This window comes from Sciurus vulgaris (genome assembly GCF_902686455.1).
Source record: "Sciurus vulgaris genome assembly, chromosome: 1".
Classification (NCBI taxonomy): domain Eukaryota; kingdom Metazoa; phylum Chordata; class Mammalia; order Rodentia; family Sciuridae; genus Sciurus; species Sciurus vulgaris.
Window position 1 is genome coordinate 212,340,375 of NC_136461.1, and position 16,605 is coordinate 212,356,979.

The 16,605-nt window shown below is 60.6% G+C and overlaps 2 protein-coding genes across 6 annotated transcripts; one reads left to right on the forward strand and one right to left on the reverse strand.

Moving 5' to 3' along the window:
* Positions 1 to 1,572: 1,572 nt before the first annotated feature.
* LOC306645283 (sphingomyelin phosphodiesterase 5-like) lies at positions 1,573 to 3,709 on the forward strand (the record flags this gene model as incomplete). Its single annotated transcript, XM_079112879.1, has 6 exons — positions 1,573 to 2,554; positions 2,846 to 2,986; positions 3,063 to 3,152; positions 3,247 to 3,310; positions 3,375 to 3,510; positions 3,584 to 3,709. 6 exons carry the CDS (start codon positions 1,573 to 1,575, stop codon positions 3,674 to 3,676), a joined length of 1,506 nt encoding a protein of 501 aa, XP_078969005.1. The 3' UTR covers positions 3,677 to 3,709.
* A 16-nt stretch (positions 3,710 to 3,725) lies between these two features.
* OPLAH (5-oxoprolinase, ATP-hydrolysing) lies at positions 3,726 to 14,112 on the reverse strand. 5 transcript variants are annotated; one of them, XM_079112836.1, is made up of 27 exons: positions 13,317 to 13,434; positions 12,545 to 12,768; positions 12,277 to 12,468; positions 11,691 to 11,790; positions 11,487 to 11,610; positions 11,195 to 11,390; positions 10,951 to 11,116; positions 10,710 to 10,848; positions 10,563 to 10,630; positions 10,147 to 10,412; positions 9,897 to 10,009; positions 9,626 to 9,796; positions 9,291 to 9,428; positions 9,064 to 9,202; positions 8,814 to 8,926; positions 8,452 to 8,603; positions 7,633 to 7,793; positions 7,448 to 7,549; positions 7,199 to 7,373; positions 5,733 to 5,917; positions 5,486 to 5,632; positions 5,257 to 5,391; positions 4,915 to 5,064; positions 4,641 to 4,798; positions 4,399 to 4,559; positions 4,147 to 4,244; positions 3,726 to 3,933 (listed from the first exon to the last, which is right to left on the reverse strand). In XM_079112836.1, the coding sequence occupies exons 2-27, from the start codon at positions 12,713 to 12,715 to the stop codon at positions 3,787 to 3,789; spliced, it is 3,867 nt and encodes a 1,288-aa protein (XP_078968962.1). In that variant the 5' UTR covers positions 12,716 to 12,768; positions 13,317 to 13,434; the 3' UTR covers positions 3,726 to 3,786. The 5 variants fall into 5 exon arrangements, with proteins under 5 accessions (XP_078968962.1, XP_078968960.1, XP_078968961.1 ...); XM_079112834.1 differs by lacking the exon at positions 13,317 to 13,434 and adding an exon at positions 13,954 to 14,112 and having other exon boundaries at positions 8,452 to 8,627; positions 10,147 to 10,630; XM_079112835.1 differs by having other exon boundaries at positions 10,147 to 10,630.
* Positions 14,113 to 16,605: the final 2,493 nt, after the last annotated feature.

The following is a 16,605-nucleotide window of genomic DNA, read 5'->3' on the forward strand; positions in this document are numbered from 1 at the left end:
CATACAAACCTGGGCAGGGAGCAGCCAGGGAGAAAGCAGCCCCTCCCCCAAGATGCCCAAGGTCTGGAAGGGAAAGACCCCCTTCCACAGGGTCCATGGGCCTGGGGTAGTGGAGTTCAGAATTAGGGAGGGTTTCAGAGGCTGAGGTTGGATAGGGAAGCAGGAGACAGGAGAAGAAATGGTGGGTAGGGGATCAGATAGAGTGCTTGAGTAGCCTGTGGGAGGAGATGGGAAGGGTGTGAGTAGTGCCAGAAGCTGCGGGGTGCAGGCCAGGAAGGCTGGAAGGGGCCTAAGAGGAGGCTGTATGGGTAAGCCCAGAGTACTAGCTGGGGCGTAGGGACAGGGCCGCAATGGAAAGGTGGGTGGAAATAAGGACCCCAAGTGTGGAGGGTCCTAGAGCATTGGTGTTTGCCAATCAGAAAGACAAAAGGAAGGAATGGAGAAGTCACAGGGTCTGGGTTTAAACAGGAATCTTGCCAGCAACCAGTGAGGAGTCCAGGGACAGAGAGGGTGCCTGCTACAGCTCTCCAGCTGGGATGCCCCAGGCCCCAGGAGCTATGGCCATCTGCCCTCCTGGCTCCTAGTGCTCCTGAGACTTTCAGGGTTCCAGCCAGGAAACTCAGTCTCTTGATTAGCCGGTGGAAAGGGGATAGAAGGAGTTGATCCTGAGGACAGCATTTGGGATCAGCCTGGCCAGGTGAGGCCCAAAAGCCCCTTTACCTCCCTGGCTGCCTGGGAGGCACTGTACTCAGTAACAGTCCAACTTAGAAGTGGGCATCCAAGGGGAGCCAAGCAGAGCCTGTGAGCTCCAGGTCGCACTGTCCTGTGAACGGTGTCAGTGCTAGAGGGCTCAGCGAATAGGGAGCTGGCTTGTTCCTGGCTCGCGTGCCCAGGCGGAGTGGCCTCACGGGGTGGAACCAACCGTCTCTCTCCCCACATTGGGAGCTTCTCGGGGTAGGATCACAGGACCACCTCCACCCTTTGGGGGGACTGTGTGGGGCTCTGGACTGTTTAGGCTGCTCAGAGTCCGGGTCCGTCTCCCATTGATGCTTGGTGCTTGCAATCAGACCCCTACCACCGCAGGGCTGGAAAGATAGGCAGAAGTGGGCGGGGCAAGGGCCGGGTGGATCCTGCGGTTTGGGTAGCGAGAGCGTCAGGCAGGTGGGGGCGGGGAAGATGAACAGCCGGATTCAGCCTACACCCCTCTTTCAGGGCGGAGGGGCAGGGCGGAGCCCTATTGCCCCCTTGCAGCTTCGGGTGGCCCGGGCGGGGCAAGAAAGATTTGGGACGGGGCTGCAAAACTAGGGTCCTATTCACTTTCCGTTTTGTTTTTCCCAACGGTCGCTTAAGTTCCGGGCAGGTAAAGTCAGGGGCTTCCTCGAAGCGCCCCTTCGGCCCGTGTGGGAACCGCCAGGCTCGCTGGGTACAGCGCCTTACGGGTTTCTCGCACAGGCTGTGCCACGTGGCCTTGACCCCTGTGACACCCCTGCAGCTCCCGCCGATGTGCTGACGACTCGACTCGGAGCTAATGAGTCTTCAGGGCGGCTTCGCAGCCAGAAAGCCCCGAGCGCTATGCAATCCCAGTCCGACTGGCCCCCGGTGCCCGACGACACCCTTAGGCCTTCGCCCTTCGCGTATCCTGTACTGCACGCCCTCCACAGCATGGCCCGCGTGCTGCTCTTCCCGACCTACTGGGCTCTAGACCAGTTGATTGGCTGCTGGGCACCAACTGCGCGCCCCAGCAAGCTGAAAGCAGTAGCTGGCGGCGGGGTGGCGCTGCTGCTACTCCTGCTGGTCGGCCTGCCGCTGGCGCTGCCCGGCTTGCTGCTCTGGCTGCCACTGCAAGCCTGCCGGCGCCCCTTCTGCTACCAGCCCCCTCCTCCATGCTGGGTGCCGCCCACGCCCTGGCGCCCGTGTGCTGAGTTTGCACGCTGCTTTGTCTTCCTCACTGCCAACCTGTGCCTGCTCCCCGACGGTCTGGCGCGCTTCAGCAACCTACCGCACAGCCAGCAACGCGCCGAGGCCATTGGCACTGCTCTGCTAAACGGCCTACGACCCTCGCTCTACGGAGCTACCGGCTGCAGCCCGCAGAGGCCTGGGACGCCAGGCGGGGTGCTGATGGCCCAAATGCCCGCGGGGCTGGACTTTGTGTGCCTGCAGGAGGTGTTCGATATCCGAGCAGCTCAACGCCTGGTGCGCCGCCTTGCTCCGAATCTGGGCCCAGTGCTATACGACGTGGGCACACTTGGCCTACAACCTGGGCCATACTTAAAACTGCTGGGCAGCGGGCTCCTGCTGGCTTCCCGCTACCCACTTTTGCGTGCCACCTTCCATTGTTTCCCCAATGCGTGTCGTGAGGACGCATTTGCCTCCAAAGGTCTACTGTCCGCTCAGGTATACTCCCGACTCTGTGCTCTAGCCTGGGACGGGGTGAGCTGTTGGGCTGAATGGGCAAAGCTGGGACTGTCGGTGGTGTTGCAGGCGCAACTGGGCATCCTGGACGGGCGCCGCGTGGTGGGATTCCTGCATTGCACGCACTTGCATGCACCCACTGGTGAGCCCTGTGGAAAGGGTTGTTGGATAGTGCCAGGCCCTCCCTCTGCCCTTCTTTTCTCTCTCAGTGACGACAGCAGGCCTACCCTTATTTGCCCCTCTCTTTCCTTCTGCCCACTGTTTGTTCACTGCCCCAAGCATGGCAATTCCCAAGAAGGGCCTGGGTGGGTGCACAGACCCCGATCTAGCTGGGGTGGGGGAGCGGGGACAGGTGTCCAGGATGTGGACCCTCACCTCACCGAGGGCGGAGCAGAAGGCATACCTCTACCCCCAACCCCCATCCCTTCCATAGAGGATGGGCTCTTGCGCTACAAACAGCTGACGCTGCTGCTGGACTGGGCAGAGCAGTTTGAGGCCGAGAGCCGCCAGAGTGGAGAGGCTGTGGCCTTCAGCGTACTCCTGGGTGACTTAAATTTTGACAACTGCTCAAAAGGTGAGGTGCTTAGCAGGGAGGAGACAAGACCGAGGCCCGGCCCGGCCCGCCCACCAAACGCTGGTCCTCTGTGCAGACCATGCACAGGAGCAGGGGCACAAACTCTTCCGCTGTTTCCGGGACCCCTGCCGGCTGAGCACACGCCAGGATCAGCCTTGGGCCCTGGGTATGCACTAGGGGATGGGGTGGGGGCGGTTAGTCCCCTTCAGGGCTTCATCAGCTAGGCACCTGCTGATTCCACCCTCCCACTGCACCCACAGGAACTATCCTGAGCACTTCCACCCTCCACCAATCAGTAGCTAGCTCCCCGGAGATGCTGCGGAGGTGAGTGGAGTGCTGGCCGGGCCTAGAGAAGCCTCCAGCCTTGGTGACACCGCCCCTCCCCTAGGGCCTTGGAGCAGGAGAAAGGGCGTCACCTCTACCTGGCAGGCCCTCCCCGCGGAGGCCGCCGGACTAACCCCTGGCAGGGCCGGCGCCTGGATTATATCACCTACCGGGGAGTGCCCGGGAGCCTGCTGAGTCCAGTAAGTGCCAGAGTTCAGGACTGCTGGGCCTGCTAGCATTGGGACCATCCCTCAACCTGGTTCCTGCCCCCAGGAAGTGGAACAGGTGATGTTCAGTACTGCCCTGGCGGGACTCACGGACCACCTGACCGTGGGCCTACAGCTCCGAGTTTCGGTACTCTCCTGACCTGGCACAAAGGATGCTGCCGGCAACAGACCACGAGGCAGAGCAGGAGTGTGGCCTGACAGCCGTGTCCCACAACTGGGCGATGTAAGGGATCTTTATTGTGGGGCCCCTCACACAGCCTCCTGGGCCCGGCGGTATTCATAGACACTACCCCTCTCTGGGAAGGCAGGGGATTGTGGAGGCGAGCCCTGCAATGGTGGGGCGTCCTCCGGGTTCCCGTAGCCGCCACCTCCAGGCGTATGAAGGCAGAACACATCCTGTGGAGAGGGGCAGGTTCAGCGCAGGCTTGGTGCCTCCCCAGCTCGGGAAGCATTCCATCTTTCCCTCTGGACCCCAGGGGCCCAGTGTAGTCCCTCTGTCCTTCAGGAACCAAATTAAATTCACTATCTAGTTATTTCTGCATCTCTGTTCACTCTCGGTGGAATGGGGGAAATAAGGGAAGGGAAGAACAGCACGGCCGCACCCCTTACCCCGGGGTATACTGGCACCGACGTCTTCCCGCCCAGATTCACTGTACGTCCATCCTTTCGGATCAGCAGGTTTAGGCCCCGGGCTCCAGGCTCGCCCCCTGCGGGGAAAGAGGCGCTCGATGCCCAGGGAGAAAAGGGAGAGAAGGGAATGGAGAGTCAGGGGGAAACACGGCAGGAGGGTGGAACCGAGGCGGGGGATCACAGATCCTGCAGTGGGTAGGGAACAGGCGGGGCGCCAGCGGAGCTGCCCACCCTGGAGGCCATATGGCTGGAAGGCCCGGCGTTCGGTGAGCACCGACAGCAGCGCCTCTTCGCGGAAGAGCAGCTCGCGGACCACGCCGTCGCCGCCCCGGAATCGGCCTCTGCCCCCAGAGCCCGGCCTCAGTTCAAAGCGGCGCAGGATGACCGGGTACCTACGCGTGCGAGAGGCACAGCTCAGCCCAACCAGGGCTCGGCTCCATCTAGCCGCCCAGCCTCTGTCGCGCGTAACTCACCGACTCTCCAGTATCTCGGGGTCGGTGATGCGTGTGTTCGTCATGTGACTGTGCACGCCGCTGCGCCCGTGCCAGCCGGGACCCGCACCTGCGCCGCCCGCCACCGTCTCGTAGTAGCCCATATGGGCGTTGCCCAGGGTCACGTTGTTCATGCAGCCCTGTCAGGGACAAGCTTTAACCGCAACCTGGCTGGGGTGGGGCATCCGCTCCCTGCATACCCTCTCCCAGAGTTCCCAGAAGCCCCCGGGGCCGCACCCACCCTGCTGTGTCACACCTGGGAGGCAGCACAGGCCCCGAAGGCCGCCAGGATGACGTCCACCACACGCTGTGATGTGAGCACGTTGCCACCCACTACCGCTGCCTCTGGGGACGGGTCCAGGATGGAGCCTCTAGGAATCACCACCCGCACAGGTGCCAGACAGCCCTGTGAAGAGGGCAAGCGGCTCTCAGGGGCAAATGGGACGGGGGATTCCGGTAGAAACATGCCCACCTCCTGGGCTCAGTTCACGTTAGGCTGACCTTGACCCCACAAGCACTCAGGGTGACCTTCAACCTAAGGTTCACTCGCTGACCTTTCACTGCGAGGGCCCCACCTCAGACTCCACGCCCTGCGAACCTGGTTGAGTGGGATGTCCCGGCCCACAAGACAACGCAAGCAGTAGATGAGGGCCGACAGCGTTATGGCCCGCGGAGCATTGAGGTTGCCGAACACCTCGGGCCCAGTGCCACTGAAGTCAAACACAGCACTGCCCTGCCCGTGAGGGAGAAGGGTGAAGGCGTCAGCAGTGGGCAGCCACCTCCCAAGCTGCAGAGGGCTCCTTTCCTGTCTTCTAACCAGGTCTGACCTGACTCAGGTTGATCTGCACTCGGAGGTGTATGGGAGAGCCATCATCCATGTGGTCCTCTGCAGACACCTCCAGGGGCAGGCCCCGAGCCTGCCGGGAGGTTCCAAAGGCCCGCAGCATGTCACGTACTGCCAATTCCGCATTTGCCTTGGCAGGGAGAGGGTTCCATGGGTCACACCACCTTCAGAGTGGCCCAGCTGCCTCGGGCAGGCAGAGTGCTGCCCCCACCTCCCTCCCCTAGACTCACCTGAATGTGGCCCATGTAGGCCTGCACAACATCCAGGCCATACTGCCCGATGAGCTCCCCCACCAACTGTATGCCCTTCTGGTTGGCTGCCACCTGGGCGCGGAGATCCGACAGATTGTCATGCAGGTTCCTAGTTCCACTACAACCAGAGATCTTGCTTGGTGCCCGCAAGGCTTCTGTCACCGCTAGATGGAATGGGCAAGGTCACCCCTGAGCTGCCACCATCTTCTCAGTCACCTGATGTCGCATTCCACCCCCACTGCACCCCCACCAGGCACTGGGAGTCCCATGTTGGTTGTCCACTGAATCTCCACCTCTCCTGCTGACTCCACTCCCCTGAAGCTCCAGCCTCTACCCTTCTACTGAGCCTCTCCCTCCCATGGCCAGCACCTAAGGGCACCCTGCAGAGCCAGCTTGGCCAGTGACCTCACTGGAGGTAGAGATGCCTGGAGGGCATATTGGTCCCTTGGAAACAGCTCCTCCTTCTTTCATCCCTCCACTGCTGTCTCCAACCCACTTCTTCCATTTCCCAGGAGAAAAGCCACTTTCTTGACATTCCCCCACTTGCCCTGCCCTTAGCCCTGCTGCCTGCCACTGACTTCCACAGCCAAGGGCTTCAAAAGAGTATCACACCTGTCCATGCCACCCCCAACCTGCAGGTTTCCCAGGGTTGGACAAGGTTTCCCTTCCCACTCCTGCAAGGAGTGCAGGTCTAACCAGAGACTCCTACATACTTCAGGAAAACTCCTTCCCTTTGGGGTTATGGTCTTCCCTGAGGCTCCCTGGCACTGGTCCACTGCCATGTGCTTGCTTGCACTTGTCCCTCCATGATCCACATCTCCTGCCCCAGTTCCCCCTGACCAAGGTCACCCTATATATGTGTCTGTGACACCCCCAGTGGACCATTGCTCTGTCACCCCTACCCCTCCAGCCTGCTCAGCTCACCTCCCCTCATTCTGGGGTGCTTCTCTGGGCTGCCATGCCCCCATGACCTTAGACCACATGCTGCCTTGTCTACTAATCCTATCTTCCCTGCCTCTGTTCAGTGCAGGGCCTTTATCCTCCTGCATCCAAACTTGACCCCTCACTCCACCCAAATCCCATGATACCAACTTTGAGTTCCCAAACATCCTTCACCTAGACCCAGTGTGGACTGTAGCCACTACCCATCTAAAGTAGGCCCTTCTTCCTTCTATACTCTACCGCTTGCATGTCCTGGCCAACTTCCTACCCCAAAACCACCTCCAAGGAGGCCCTCCTTGGCCAGACAGAATTCATCTCAGCTCCTCTGATCACCTCTGGGAGATGATCCAAACTGTGCCATGGAATCACCACTTGTCTTTCCCCAGCCTCAGGACAGACCTGGGCTGCTGGGCTGTATCCCAGGGTTCAGCCCAGCCTGGTCACTGGCAGCAGCCAGGTGTCCCATCCTGCTAAACCCCCACTGCAGTCCCACTCCTGCTCACCCTCCTCCTGGAAGACGCCCCCCTGGACCAGCTTGAAGGACAGAAAGACAGCACCCTCCTGCTGCAGTGCAGTGGAATGTGGGGGCATGGAGCCTGGTGTAATACCCCCAATGTCTGCATGATGCCCTCGGCTAGCCACGTAGAACACAGGCCGCGTCTGACCTGGCCAAAATACCTAGCAGGTAGAGAGCGACAGTCAGCTGTGTTAGCCACCCCTTACCCCACAAAGGTAGCCTGGCAGTGACTCACTGGTGTGATTACAGTCAGGTCTGGAAGATGGCTGCCCCCTGCACTGGGGTGGTTGCTGAGCAGCACATCACCAGGGTGGAGATCAGACCCCAAGTGCTGGATCTGAAACCAGGAGATAGGTGCAGAGTTGGGGCAGGGCAGGGGCATGGGCAAGTGAGGGAGGCAAGGGAAGGGGCCCACCGCACCTGGAACTGCACAGTCTCCTGCATGGCTCCCAGATGCACGGGAATGTGGGGGGCATTGGAAACCAGCCCCCCATCAGGCCCAAAGAGGGCGCAGGAGAAGTCCAGGCGTTCCTTGATGTTGGTGGAAATGGCTGTGCGCTGCAGGATGCGGCCCATCTGCTCTGGGGGCACAGAGTGACCAGGCACCCGCTGGTCCCACCACCCACAGCATGGCTCCGGGAAAGGGAGGAGGAGGACCCATGGGGTCAAGGCCTTCAAACCCAAACCCAGGACCCAGCTACTTCTCCCATGTCCTGGGAAGGACTAGGTAGCAGCATGTCCACCTGGGCAGTGAAGCTGCAGCCAGTGTGTCTTGGTCTATGTGAAGGCCATCACCTTCCTCTTCAATTGCCTGGAGCTCCCAACAAGAGCCTGGGGTCTCCCCTTCACTCTCCACTCTGTCTACACAGCAGGAACATGGTTCCCAGGCACCGAGCCCCCAGGCTGTCCTGACCCTGCACAGGTGAGCTTGCTCTGTTGGTCTCAAGATTCAGTTCCTAGATATCCTCAGATCCTGATAAGAGGAGAAGGCACCTGCCCTGCCTGAGGACTGCCCTGTAGAAGGTGGTGCCATCCCAGGGCCAAAGCCACACCAATCACCCCCTGGCCCCCAGGGAAACTGCTCTTCCCCTTGGTCATGTTTCCCCTGGGTACACGCCTTGTAGTTCACTGCATGTAGTGAGAGCCACCCCACTGTTCCTATCCCTGGCCAGCACACAGCCCCCATGCCCTATACCAGAGTCAGCCAGGCTTGTGGGGAAGACGGTGGCAGCCACTCACCAGCGATGCTCATGAAGCGGTGTGAAAAGATAGACAACTGGATGGGGTCAAGCTTAGTGCCCACTGTGCTGGGGGCCTCAGCCCCCACAGAGATGCGGATATCCCCTGTCTTGGTCACTTCTGCCTGGCACCCAGGCTCCACAAGGATGGTGCTGGGGGCAGGGGGCACAAAGGGGCTGCAATGGCCAGGTCAGAGACCCAGGTCTCCCAACCAGGGACCCACAGCCTCAGGTCAGGGGACACCCTGATTATAGGACCCCCCCAAGACCCTCAGGCTCCTGCAGCCATGGGCCTAAGAACCCTCACCAGGGGTCCCATAGTTCACCTCTCCAAGGCTTCACCCAGGCCAGGTCTCAGCCCACCTGTTGCTGTCAATGATGAGGCAGGGCCCCTGAAGCTGGTGCCCATAGCCCAGCTCCCCTAGCAGGTACACAGGAGTCTCCTGGTAACCCCCCTCGAAGTAGCACTGGGTCACCTGCAGAGAGTTTGGGGTGAGCCAGGCTCCTAGGCCAAGCACCTTCCCTGAGGCCCCCCAACAGGGTGTGGCCTCCCCATCTGTACTTGTGCCTAGGGCCCATGGATATGGGTGAACCAGCACACAGGGCCACCAACCTTGTCCACCCGGGGAGGCCCAGTCTGGGCTTTGGGGGCGACCTCCAACCGAAGACCACTGCGACCAGTGCCCCTCACCCGCACGTCATCCACCACCACCGGTCGCTCAGGGATGACGAAGCCAAACTCTCTCAGGTACCTGCACCACCCCATCCAAGGGAGCCATTAGGGCAAGGTAGTCAGAGATAGGTCACCCACTGGGCTCCCAGGATGAGGGGCTCACATACCTCTCCACAAAGGCTGCCCCAAAGTCACCAGCTCGGGGTGAGCGGGCAGTGGCTGGGTGCTGGTGGGCAGACACCATCAGGGCACAGTCAGTTCCCTGGTAACGCAGATGCAGGAAGCTCTCAGTGCTGATCTGGGACCTAGAGTAGGCAGGTGGGACTTCACCAGTGTCCTTGATGATGCCTGTCCTATTTCTCAGGGACTCACAGTCCAGGGGTCCTCCCTGACCATTGTCCTAAAGGACTCTGGGACCATCTGGGAAGTCACAAAGTGGTAAACCTGCCAAGGGGCTGATGGGGATAATACAAACCCTCTTCGCAGTGACCCAGAATCCCACCTGGGGAAGCCCTGGGCTTGCAGGGCATCCACACACTGCTCCTCCAGGAGGCTCAGCCTCTGGTCCAGCTGCATGAAGGTCTCTGATGTGTAAGGCAGGGAGCAGGGCTCCTGTGCCTCATGCACCACATCTGCCAGAGCCAGCCCCAGTGCTGACAGCAGCCCACTGTGCCTGTGGGCCAGGGCAGCAAGTGGTGAAGAGGCTCCTCCCAAAGCTGGCTCTCCCCGAACCCAGGAGTCATGGCCATCAGTACACCCACACCCAGACCCACCTGTGGATATGCACAGTGTCCATGCCCAGGGCCCGAGCAATGGCGCAAGCATGCTGCCCACCAGCTCCCCCGAAGCAGGCCAGCACATGGGCTGAGGGGTCATGACCTCGAGCCTGAGGATCCAGAAGGGTCAGTGGCCTCTCCTAGCCCACTTGTCTAGCCCCTACCTCTCACCCCTGCAGGAAATTGGGGGCAGGGGCAGGGCTTGAGGGCTAGACAGGTAGGTGAGGGTGGACAGAGAAGGGCATACCTGTGTGAGCGCACGGATGGGCCGGCACATGGCCTCATTGGCCACACGCACGAACCCCATGGCCACTTCCTCCAGGCTCAGCGGGGAGGCAGGGCAGGACCCGTTGGTCAGGAAGCTGTTGACCTCAGTGGCCACAGCCTCCAAGGCCTTGCGGGAGGCCTCAGGGGACAGTGGCTGGTCCTCTCCCGGCCCAAAAATGCAGGGGAAGGAGGCAGGCAGCAGGCGACCCAAGACCAGATTAGCATCCGTCACTGTCACGGGGCCCCCTGGGAGGTGGGCACGTTGTGGGGGTTGGGGGATAGAGGCCAGGGGGCCAGGAGTGGGCAGCAGGGATGAGGCTGAAAGACTGAATGGGCCTGGGACAGCATGAGGAGGGCAAGGTCTGGCAGGACGCAGACTTGCATGCTGGCACTTACCTTTGCGGTAGCAGGCAGGGCCTGGGTGAGCACCTGCTGACTCGGGCCCAACTACGAAGAGGCCAGACCTGGGGAGATGGAGGACTGGGATTGGAGGTGGGAGTTGGGGAAGGGCTGGAGGTCTGGGCTGGAAGGGTGGAAACTCACCTGAAGAAGAGGCGGGAACCCCCACCAGCTGCCACTGTGTTGATGTCCAGCTGGGGGGCCTGAAGGGTAACACCAGCTGTGCTGGCCTCGAAGACATGCTCGAATTCCCCAGCATAGCGGCTGACATCAGTGGACGTGCCTGGGAGGCAATGGACTCTAGGAGTCACCCAAAGACCTGCATGCCCACATTTGCCCCGCCTGGCAGCTGAGCCTCCCCCAGGTGCCCCCTTCAGCCTCATACCTCCCATGTCAAAGCCGATGATAGGCTGGTGGCCCTCTAGCTGGTAGGTTGTGGCTGAGTAACCCACCACACCACCAGCAGGACCGGAGAGCACAGCGCGGGAGCCACTGAAGGCATCCATGGGCGCCAGGCCACCATCGGAGCGCATGAAGAGCACCTGCACATCCTGTGAAGTGGGCAGGTGGGCAGTAAGAGCTGGGTAGGCCCAGAGCTGGGGTGCAGAGCAGGCAGTCAAGGGCCTCACCTTGAGCTGACCCTGGAAACCACGGCGGAAGCCCTGCACATAGCGCTGGATGGTGGGAGTGAGGTAGGCATCGGCGCAGGCTGTGTGTCCCCGGGGAACAATTCGGACCATGGGCATGGCCTCCGAGGACAAGGATACGTGCGTGAAGCCCAGCTCTCGGGCTAGTGTGCCCACCTGCTGCTCATGTTGGGCCCATCTACAACAAGAACCCAGGGTCTCTGCACCTCCCACCAAGGCCCTATGCCTCCCACTGAGGCCCACAGCCCTCCATGTGGCTCATGGCCTCACTCACGTGTACGAGTGCATGAGCACCACAGCCAGGCTGCGGATGCCCCGGGACAGGAGCCCCTCCAGCTTCCCACGCAGGGCCCCCAGGTCCACAGGCTGCTGCACCTCTAGCAGGTCTCCCGTACGGCCTGCAGGAGCCCATTGCCCTAGTCAGAGGCGGCCAGGATCTGCCCTCCCCAGGCCCTGCAGCTGTGAGTGGCACTGGCACCTTTGACAGGCGACCCGGCGCCTGGTTCTCCACGGTAAAGCACCACACGTTCCTCCACCTCCAGCACCTCCTCATACAGCATCTCTGGCATGGGCACAGCCTGGGGGTGGGCAGAGACTCAGAGGAGGCCCAGGCCTGAGGGTTTGTGTGGGTCCTGCGTGGATGGGGCAATGCAGGCAAGGGGATGTGTCCCAACAAGTCAGTAGACAGGCCCAAGAGACAGTCAGTCAGACTGGCCCAGTAAGGCTCCCCTAGTGGGTGGCTCTCTGCCCTCAGGCATTTGACTGGAATATGGTCAACTGCCTCACCCCCAAAGGGCAGCTTTGAACTTTCACCCTGAATAGGGCTGACTTGGGCTGCCAGGGTCCAGGGCAGGGCATGGTAGCAGCAGGAATATGGCAGCATGTCCCTACTCTGAGGGCAGGGTACCTTGCTGGCACTGCCCAAAACTACTTCTCTGCCTGTCAGCTGATGGACTTGGCCCTCCACTGATCCTTCCCTTAACTGCACTCCCCACGGGTCAATGACAACTTGCTGAGACAGATTCAAGGAAGCTGTACCACCTAGCACCCAGCTGGGTGCTCACCAGGTCAAAGAGGTCGTCACGGGCCTGGGTGCCAATGTGCAGCAGGTCTCGGAAGCCACGTGTCACCAGCAGGGCCACCCTCTCCCCCCGTCGTTCTAATAGTGCATTGGTGGCCACTGTGGTGCCCATGCGGATGCTGGCAATACGGCTGGTGTCCAGTGGCCGGTCCCGGGGCAACAGCACGCCCCCCTCCTGGAGACCACATGGTCAGAATCAGGCTTATGGTGGGAGGGTCCCTCCCCACCACACCTGCTCTCCCTTGGCCCACCTGCTCCAGGATGCGGCGGATGCCCTCTGTTGGTGCATCTGCATAGTTGGCAGGGTCCTCTGAGAGCAGTTTCAGGACCCGCACATGCCCTCCTGGGCACTGGGCAAAGACATCTGTAAAGGTACCCCCGCGGTCAATGGCAAAGTGGAAGCGCCCCTCTGGGTTGCCCATGATGGTGCGACTGGAGTCCAGCAGTTGCTCTTCAGCTGGTAACCCTGGGAGAACTGAACAGAGGCAAACATCAGCAGGGAGGCCTGGGAGTCATGCCTTGGTGAACTGACCTCTGAACAGAGGCTCTGATTGGAAAGAAGGGGTAGATTCCAAGTCCAGGAGGAGCCGTGGGGAAATGACCCACGACACAATTCTGGGCAGGGTCAGAGCTGCAGGCCTCAGCTCACAGGGCAGCCTGAGCAGAGCCCTAACCTGGAAGGTGGAGGGGGCCAGCCCAGTGCCCCCTTGCCAGGGTCTCAATGCCCTGGTTGGGGAAAAAACCCAGGACCTGGAGCAGAGATGGAGGTGACAGAGCAGGCATCCTGAAGCCCTTGGATGGGAAAGTCCTGGTTCTTTTGGCAAGAGAGGCAACAGGGTTGGGACAGGCAGATGAAAAGGAACATTACCTCCCAGGGCCTTTTGGCCACGGGAACCAGGCACAGCCTGTTCAATGCCTGGACCGGGCCAAGGCCCAGGAGATGAGAAGCGGAGCGGAGCCCTGAGAAGGAAGTAAGTAAGGAAGGCGGCCGCGGGGAAGGATTAGGACCGGTGCAGAGCCCACCTGGATAGTCGGCTCCGAGTCACTCGCGATCTGCTCCAGTTGCGCTCCCTGCCTCCCCTACCCCCACCTCGGGGCGGGGCCTACGGAGACAGTCCCGGAGCCCCGGCTCCCCCGCCCGGCGCCCCGCCCCCAGCGGTTGCGTCAGTCCTGGCCTGTCCTGAGCGCCTCCTCCCTTGCCCTGAGCAACCCCTGGCTGCTGGGTGAAGTGGCCAATTGGGGCCGGGGGCGGGCCCGGCGCTGCGATTCAAGGTCACCTTAGCTCTGCTGATCTCCGGGCTCCCACTCAGGCCTTGGGCTCTCCGAGCTAGGACGCCTCTTATAGGTGTCTCGGGGCAAGGGGATTCGGTTGCCCCACAAAGAATTAATAGTTCGGATTTGCTCGGACTGCAGGACTGCGTCGTGATGCAGTCGGCCCGGGAATGGGGCAGGAATGGGTAGGAAAGAGGAATAAAGGGGACTCGGCTGAGAACGCCCTCCCCTCCGCGTGCACACCTCCCACGATCAACCTCACAGCGCAGAGGAGGCCGCGACCCTAGTACACCTGGAGTTGACATCCCCTCCTGGGATGAGACCCTGTCCCCACCCAACTTTCAACACCTGGAGCTGACATCCCCCAAACCGTGGCCAGACAGCTCACCTGGTGAGGACTGGGTGTTTCCCCCATGGGAAAAAGATGCCTATGTCCAGGCTGCAGTTGGCACAGCCTGGGGAGGAATGGTAGAAGAGTGGAGGAGGCTCCCAGGCAGAGAAAACCACAGAGGAAGAGGGCAGAAAGAGGTCAGCACAGGTTTCCAAGTTGGTTCTTTGCTATTACTCTGTGTGGTTGAAGCCCCAGGAAAGCAGGGCTTCCTATGTAGAGCCAGTACAGGGCCTGCATTCCTAGACTTGCTGAGGCAGATGCAAAGCGGCCTCAGCTGTGTGGGCTGGCTGGAGGCGGGTGGGAGCAGGTATCTGCAAGCAGGGCAGAGCCTGTACTCGAGATCAGCACCAGAAGGCTCCCTCAGAGGGGAGACAAATGATAGCTGGAGTGGAGGAGCCTGGGACTCCATGTGAGGCAGGCAGAACAGTGAGGAAAATGGTGCTGCCCAATGACGGCTGCCCCAGAGGGGCAGTCAGCTGAGCCCATAGACCACCCCAGTGTGCCAAGCCAGATGCCAGGTGAGCTGGAGGCACACCCCAGTCCCCGCACCCCTGTGAGCCCTGCTGGCCCTCAAAGCCTGCTTGGGACTGGGAGGCCAGAACAGAGGTGGGCTGGCCGTGCATTAGCAAACCAGTCTCTGGGCTGCACCCCAGGATGCAACAGGTCCCTCACTGACTGGTGCCCTCATCTGGTAAGACTGGGGCAGGAGACATGGTTTAGAAGGAACTGAATCCAGTGCTTTGTCCAGGTCACCACTAGAAAGACAGCCTCAGAGCAACACTGTGACCTCTGACCCCACCTCATGCCCTCTAACCTTGACACCACCCACCCCCACCCCACACCCTACCGTGAGCTGTTCCTGTGACCTATCTCATCTCGGACCCCCTTTCACTGAATGTCCCTACCCTCTAGCCCTTCTTGGGCTAAGCAAGGTGAACACCAGCTCCCTGGCAGACAGGGATTGGACCCAGGTGCGTAGGAACTGCTCCCCATGGATAGGATGCTGTCCTCATTCAGATGACTGCCCATCAAGTGGCAGGTGTCCCCTCTCCTGCCATGGTGCTGCTGCCAAACTCCTGGTGCACTGTGTCCAGCCTGGGGTCTAGGCCATCACAGCATCACCAAGATGCAGAAGCCTACCCCTGCCCACACAGGGTAGCTGTGGGAAGTGTCAGTGGTCCCACTTCAGTCCAGGACCCCCACCTGAAGCATCAAGGCATCCCATACAATCATTCTGCATACTCCCAAAAGCCCTGAGGGATCTGGCTACCTTCTCATTTCTACCCCGACCCAACACAGCCCTGGCCTAACTCAGTCCAGGATCTATCAAAAGAGAATTACACAACTCCATCCACACCTATCACTACCTGCTGTTCTCACTCAAGCCTACCCGGGTTCTGGACTCCAAGTCTTCCCCCAGCCCAGTGAGCAACACCTCAGCTGCCCCTCCCTTCCGCTTTCACCCCAGGGACTGATTCCTGTCAGCTTACAAATGGTCCTCTAAGGGCACTGACCCTCCAGCCCCCAAGCTGCTCTGCTCCCCCTGGGGATACTACCACTCAAGGTGTCCATCTCCCACTTCTGCTCACTCCCAGCCTTCGCCTGACCCTGCTCCACCAAAGTCACTCTACAGCAGAACGACCAAGGCCTGAAGATCCAGTGCTTGGTCCTGGCAGCCCCTCCATCTGCTTGTGTTGGGAAGCATTTTGCTGCCTGCCTTACCACATTTTCATCTGTCTGAGTGTTGGCATGCTGGGTGGTTCTGCTCTGCCCACAGTCCCACAGCAGGGACAAAAGACAGTGGCAGGCTTGACTGGACCTACCCCCTGCTCACTTGAGTCCACCCTTAGTTCTGAATGGCCAGACTCCTCCCAAAGCTCAGCACCTATTCCCTCAAGGCCCCAGGGTCACCTCCCATTCCAGGGACAACTCCCCTACTTTCAGAGCTAGGGCTGAACTTGCAGTTGTCCTTGCATCCTTCTTCCTTGAACTGCCAGAAGTCCTGGACTCAAGTTTCAAAACAGATATTCCAAGCCTGCCATTTTGCACAGTCCCACCCTGGCCAAGCTTCTGTCCCTTCTCTCCAGCAGTAGGGCTGTTCCCCACCCTTTGTCAACCTTGGGAGCCCAGAGAACACTGGGCCAGGGGCAGCCTGTCCTCAGGCTCCCTGTGGCCTGCAAGGCCGTCCTGGTCCCCTCTACCTTCTGCATCAGAACACCGGCCTCACAGCCAACTGGTTGCCACCTCAGGACCTTTGTACCAACTGTTCCTTGGGTTGGATCTCTCTCTTTACTCAGTTCTGCTCCAATGTCACTTTCTTAGAGATGCCACCTCCTCCTTGCTGCATATGCTCCTGAAAGAGCTGGCATTCCACCTCTACCCTGGCCTTGCTCTACTTCCCTCCACCTGCCACTTGCCACCTGCACCCACAGCCCGTGAGGCAGGGTTTTTGCTGCACTTCTCAATCATGGCAGGAGCGAGAGGAGTGAAGCCTGTGGGTTTGCGTAGCTGCTCACCTCTCTCGGCATCTTTGAACTTGATCGTTCTGCGCCTGGGCACCCGGGGACTGGCAGCCACCTCTGCCAGGAACCCTGAGCTGCAAAAGCCCAGGCTGCTGCCCCTGTTCCTGAGGACCAGCTTCAGCTCTTG